This window comes from Pelophylax lessonae (assembly GCF_965119305.1).
Source record: "Pelophylax lessonae genome assembly, chromosome: 1".
NCBI lineage: Eukaryota > Metazoa > Chordata > Amphibia > Anura > Ranidae > Pelophylax > Pelophylax lessonae.
The window spans coordinates 330903370-330909369 of record NC_138768.1 but is presented as its reverse complement, the minus strand read 5'-3'; the positions used below and the strand labels follow the sequence as shown (position 1 = coordinate 330909369).

General features: G+C 41.4%; 1 protein-coding gene across 1 annotated transcript in view; it reads right to left on the bottom strand.

The window, feature by feature from the left end:
* Positions 1 to 706: 706 nt before the first annotated feature.
* Positions 707 to 6000, bottom strand: part of LOC309545110 (twisted gastrulation protein homolog 1-A-like) — a 29241-nt gene continuing 23947 nt past the window's right edge. The window contains exon 5 of the mRNA XM_082244246.1: positions 707 to 988. Coding sequence (XP_082100372.1) covers positions 741 to 988 — 248 coding nt within the window. The 3' untranslated portion in view covers positions 707 to 740. The remainder of the gene's footprint in view (positions 989 to 6000) is intronic.

Sequence of the window (6000 nt, the reverse complement as noted above, 5' to 3'; positions counted from 1 at the left end):
GTTTTTGTGTTATTCATATTCTCTGAAAAATGGCCAAGAAATCATAAATTCTGCCAGGGTATTTACACTTATGAGTACAACTGTATGCACAAAACTGCACGTTTTTGCTCGTGTTTACAAAACGCACTAAAACCCCATGTAGCATTTGCGGTGCTATTCATTTTTAATGGCACCCCAAACATAGCAAACAAATGCACATTTTGCTTCATGCAATAACGCAAAACAATCGCACCAAAATGCGCCACTTTTCTTGCATTTCTCACACATAGAATATTCTATTGAAATAAATGTGCGTGTCGCACAAAAACTGTCCAAAAATGCACAGAAAAATTATTGTTGATGAAACGCTAGATGTGAATGGGACCTAAGTGAGAATGCAGACACAAACTTTGGTTAGGTGATGTAGCCAAGAAATGATCACATTTGCATTTTATCTTTTCTCCCAGAAACAATTAGTAAGAAGACTATTATTAGTGCAACTACACAGGTCTTTATTTTACCCTGAACCTTTTATTCTTCTACCAATCTTTAAATATGCTACTCTGCTTACCCCCCCCCCCCTAGCCTCACATACCTAAAAATGCATCTGCTGAATGCAAAATTACACTAATTTTACCAGTACATACTGAATATCCAACTCTGTCTTCACATGACTTTCAGCTTGTGGAAAACGCAAATGAATCGATTTTTCACATCAGGTTCTTTCTTCTCATTACCTTCCTGATCAATTATTTCCTGAATTAATCTGCATCTCCTTCCACAGCTGACAGTATTCCCTTAGGATGGCATTGCTGGCACAGTGGCTCTTTGCTGCCGTATCCATAGCAGTCCGGCCCCACACATTGACAGCAGCCATTATGGAACCAGCGGTACCTCGAAGAGCCGGTAACTTCACAGGACTCTTGGCAACGTCTCATAGTCATACAGGGTTTAAAATACATCACTGTGCAAATGGTAGATACATTCACTGTAGGTGGGGAAGGTAATGCTAAAGCAGATAAAAGAAAAAGAAAATATCAATGTGTAAAAGCAACTAATCCATGGCAGTATTTTTATGTATTATAGTGTATTTGTGTCTTTATTCCAGAACACTGAAGCTGCAGTTTCTTTTAAAGTCAAACTAATTTCTTGACTGTCATGCCACACAATGCAGTACACAAACGGATACCGAGGGAGACATTTATTTAAACTGTCTACTTGTTTGCAGTTGCTAATCTGCAGCTCAAAAAAAGACTCAGTGCCGTTTCACATATGTGCGGCTGCGGCGATCGCATATAATATCGGAGCGCTCCTTCATAATATGCGATCGGGTGTGCGGTGCGAATTCAGCCATACACTCTGTATGGCTAAATTCACACTGCACCCGCAGCAAAGATGCACATGACCCTTTTTTTGAGCCGCATCAGGATCGGATCACACAGTGGTTCACACTTGTGCGATCCGATCCTGTGCAAACTGTAAGATCGCACTGCGATATGCGATCAAACTGGGGGTGTCGTTAAGATTACATTGACACCCCCAGCGTATCGCATATGGCAGTGTGAACTGCCAAGGGTGCGTTTGCGATGCGGGAACAGGCTGCGAATTCGCAGCCTTCCCGCATTGCATAAGTGTGAACCGAGCCTCACTGGCCCAGTCACCAGGTGAAAATAAGGAGATAAAGGAATAAAAAAAGAAAACTAATGCAGTCACCCAATCCAACAATTGTTCCAAAAGGTTATAAGGACACGACCAGGTAGATAATAGACATAGCACCAACATCCTAATTTTAGAAAAGTTCAAAGGTAGAGTGGGGATACGGGACTTTTTAGGTGCACAAACACTTTTATACAAAATACTTTTTCATAAAAACAATAATGTTTATTTGAATATTGTTGAATTAAGATAAAAAAAAACATTTGTACAATCATTACTTGAATGTATATAGTATTTAATCGAACACCCTTATCTTTCTGAGTCGTTTCCCTGAAAAGCGTGATGGATTTTTCACTCCAAATGTTGCCCCTTGTGGTGGGCCTAAAAGCAGAGGAAAATGAGAGGAGTCTGTCCATATGGGCCACACGCACCAACTACCAGGGAAGACACCCTTAATGAGTTTGAGGACTACATTGTTGGCAATTAACTCTTAAATAGTTGATGATGGGACCTTTGTGTTCTTCAAGTGACTGCCCCACCATCTAGTGGACATTTAGGTTCCCACACTGGAACTTGAATTCAGGATAAGTTGCTTTGGGGTCATCTACCCCCCTCTGCAGTCTTTTGGGGTGTCTCCCCTGGTAGTTAGTGCGTGTGGCCCATGTGGACAAACTCCTCTCATTTTTCATTTTTTAGCCCCACCACAAGGTGCAACATTTGGAGTGAAAAATCCATCACGCTTTCCTTTGAAGAAGCCGAATACGGCAAAACATGTTGGAAAGACAAGGGTGTTTGATTAAATATTATATACATTCACGTAATGAAACCAAATGCTTGTACAAAGGTTTTTTATGCTTAACTCAACTATGTTCAAATAAACATTTATTGTTTTTATGAAAAACTATTTTGTGTAATGTGCCCATCCAACAATTGGTAAGCTGGCAATATACATATTCAATTTTTGTTATGTGTTTATTACCTTTTGAAAAACATTTTTTGTTAAGACTCAAATTTTTACATGCTTGTTCTTCTATATGTTTGTACTTGTATTAAACATAGCAATTTGTAGGTTAGCTACTAGAGGGCGCAAATAGGTAATCAGAACGTCACCAAAAAAGTTCAGTTTCTTTGCATCCTTCCCAAGTCCTCTTTAATTATTGGAAGGTTTTTAGGGGGTAGGGGGAGCGGGTACCTGGTTTGACAAGTACCCACTCTCGCTTCAGCCCCTATCCGAGCGGCAGGGACACATCACAGGTCCCAGAAGACTGCAGGACCATTCACAAAGCACAGCAAAGCTTGTGCATGTGCAGTGGGAACAGGGTTAGGATGCTGGCACCTGGACCCAAAGCGGATTGAAAAATTGGCTCAGGTGAGGACAATGCTGGATCCCTGGACAGGTAAGTATTCTTTTATATTAAAAGTCAGCAGCTACAGTATAATTAAATTTTTTCTGGGGGAGACTGGAGCTCTTCTTTAATAATTTTTGAGATTAGATAACAGCTTTTTATTGTTTTCAATGAGCCAGCCAACAGAGGGGTCTATTTATTTGAAACAAACTGTTGTGCGAATGTTTTAGCATCCATGGGAAAGTCACAAAAAAATCCCTATGTTATTTGTAATATGTTTGAAATGTCAGCTTCTAAGGCCTCGTTTACATGGGCGTATTAAGTGTACACCCGTGTGAGGGCCGTGCTTTCTCACATGGGGATGCACAGATGTTCCATGCATCCCAATGCAGGCAGTCCCTTTCATGTCAACTTGAACATGGACACAACCGCTGCTCACAATTTCGCAGCCTTATGCATTCAGAGACCCACACCCGCATGCACCCGCACACACATGCCTGTTAAATTGGTTGCAGCAGCTATGTCTGTGTTCCAGTTGGAACTGCCTGCATGGGGATGCATGGAACACCTGTGCATCCCTCTGTGAGCAAACATGGCCCTCGCACAGTTCAGCTTCAATTTGTTAATATATTTACCTCTGCTAGACCAAAGAGGTAAAGAACATTCGACCAATAGAGAAAATAGCCTAACGCTATGGGTTAAAAAAATTAAAGCAGAAGAGGAAATAATCAGGGAGCATTCGGTTAAAGTGTTACTAAACCCAGGACCCTGCATTCACTATCTCTGGTCTCCCACAGTACACAGAACATGGAAATGCAAGTTTTAGCAAATATAAACTGCTAAATACCTTTTCTCATCAGCAGTATATAGCAGTCTTGTGACTTCTTTCAGTGTCTTGGAAGAGCTTGTAGGAGGAGTTTTCATACTGCGCTGGCTGTCCTATCAGGATGCAGGGCCCCTTAACCTTTGTCTGGACAGTGCTGATTGGCCCTGTGCTGATCACATGCACTCTCCCAAGAAAAAAATTCTAGCAATACACACCAAATTGAGCATGTGCAGACTGACTCCACTAACTCGGTCTTATCTAGGCATGTTTTGGGGACAATGCAAGAAGAGGGGTATCTGTGAATACAGGATCAAGCAGCCTTTTTACACAATGCAGAGGATGAACCCCTTGGGTTCCACAGTGAGTATAACAAGCATGCTTTACTGCATATACAGACTGATTTTACTGTTGTGGGATTAGTAACACTTTAAGCGTATGGAGATTCCTGTGCTCTCTACTGACAGCATAATGAATCAGCTGCAGAGAATGAACGGCTATACAGAATCAATACAATGTTGCAGAGACAGAAATCTGTTTACCTTAGGTGATCTGTTAATGGTTTTAGTTCAGTAGGGTAAATTTATCAAACACTAAAGTTTTGTCACTAGTACATTGTATCAACTCTGTGTAGCAGTTCACACTCTGCAGTAGCTGATTTATTATACATAAAGCAGAACTAAACCCTCTCTATTACCATTAACTATTTTTAAATTGGTTCTAAAGGCAGAAGCTTTTATTACCTAAATGCACTCTACGCATCAAAGTAAAAAATCAGTTGCGTGCAGCTCCCCCCCCAGCCACCCACCCTTATACTTACCTGAGCCCCATCTCGATCTAGCGATGTGCACATGAGCAGTAGCTCTCTCTGCTCTCTCTCTTCTCACTGAACAGAGAGGGAGCAGTGGGTGCGATTTGCAGTGAGTTAGGATTAATGGCACCCGCACGCATCCAGCGCACTTCTCTGTGCAGGTGTTTGCAGCTGCGGGTACAGGTGCGGACCCGAAGCAGTAAACCACCCGCAAAGATGTGAACCAGGTGTGCCTTTTATGTGAACATAAAGTATCAGATAATCTTGTAGTAAATTATGGTTTGCCAGCTTCAGAAAATTATTGATAATCTCAGGATAAAGTAATATTTATTTTTTGCATAGTAACAATGTTTTTTTTTCTATTATTTAGAATTACAGAAATTGTTCATTACCTAATGTTCTACATTTGTATTATGTTTTGTAAAACTACAATGCCACCTAAAATATTTCTGCTTTCTAAGTATAATTATGGGCAAAACAGCTAAAACTTTTTAGTTTTGGATTTGAAGCTATGGCATTAGAATACCTGTTTTTTATTGCTGTATGTGTCCCTATTAGAAAACTACACTCTCTCTATTTGTCCTGTTTACCAGTATCACCAAAAGTAAAATTGAAAGAAATCCCCAAATTTTGGATGGTCACAAGAACAGCAGTAGAGGGGAAAACTTCCAATGGGGACACTTCTGGTGACAACCAGCAATTCCCTCATTTTGGAGGGATTTCCTCTCACTTCCCATCTTGACTTTGGGACCGGAGATAAAGGGAAATCTCCCCAATGGAACACAGATGGCAAAAAAAATAAAAAATTACAGCGACTATAATCCTTTCTTACTCAATCCAAAATGAAAAAAGTTTTTCCTTTAGTTCTACTTTAGACCAACTCTAGCAAAGGCCCTGTTTTTTCTAGTTTTGGATAGAGCTATGGAAAGTTAAACATCTTTCAGTTTCTTTTTGGGAAATTGAAATAGCTGGTAGCTAAGTAGTTAAAGCGGAGTTCCGGGCCTCAGAATCATTTTTAGATAAAAATACCCCCGGGACAGTCAGGGCTAGTGCATTTCAGAATGGATATCCTCTGAACTGTCCCAGGTTGCACTTACCTTTTAGAAGAAATACTTACCTTGAAAATGTCTTGTCCAGCGCTGCCATCTCAGGTGTGGGCAGCTGAAGCCAGAGCGTCCTCTTCGGTGTCCTTTTCGGTCCCAGAATGCCCTGCACCGGCCCTGCTGTGCAGGGATGACGCGCCTGCACCGGAAGTGACGAGCAGGGCCGGTGCAGGCGCATTGATTCCTGGGAGCGATGACGTTCAGCTCTCAGGAGTCAATGCAAGCAGGAAGTGACGGTGCGGGCCGCAGAGGGAGGAAGTGGAAGGAAGGTAAGTATATTTT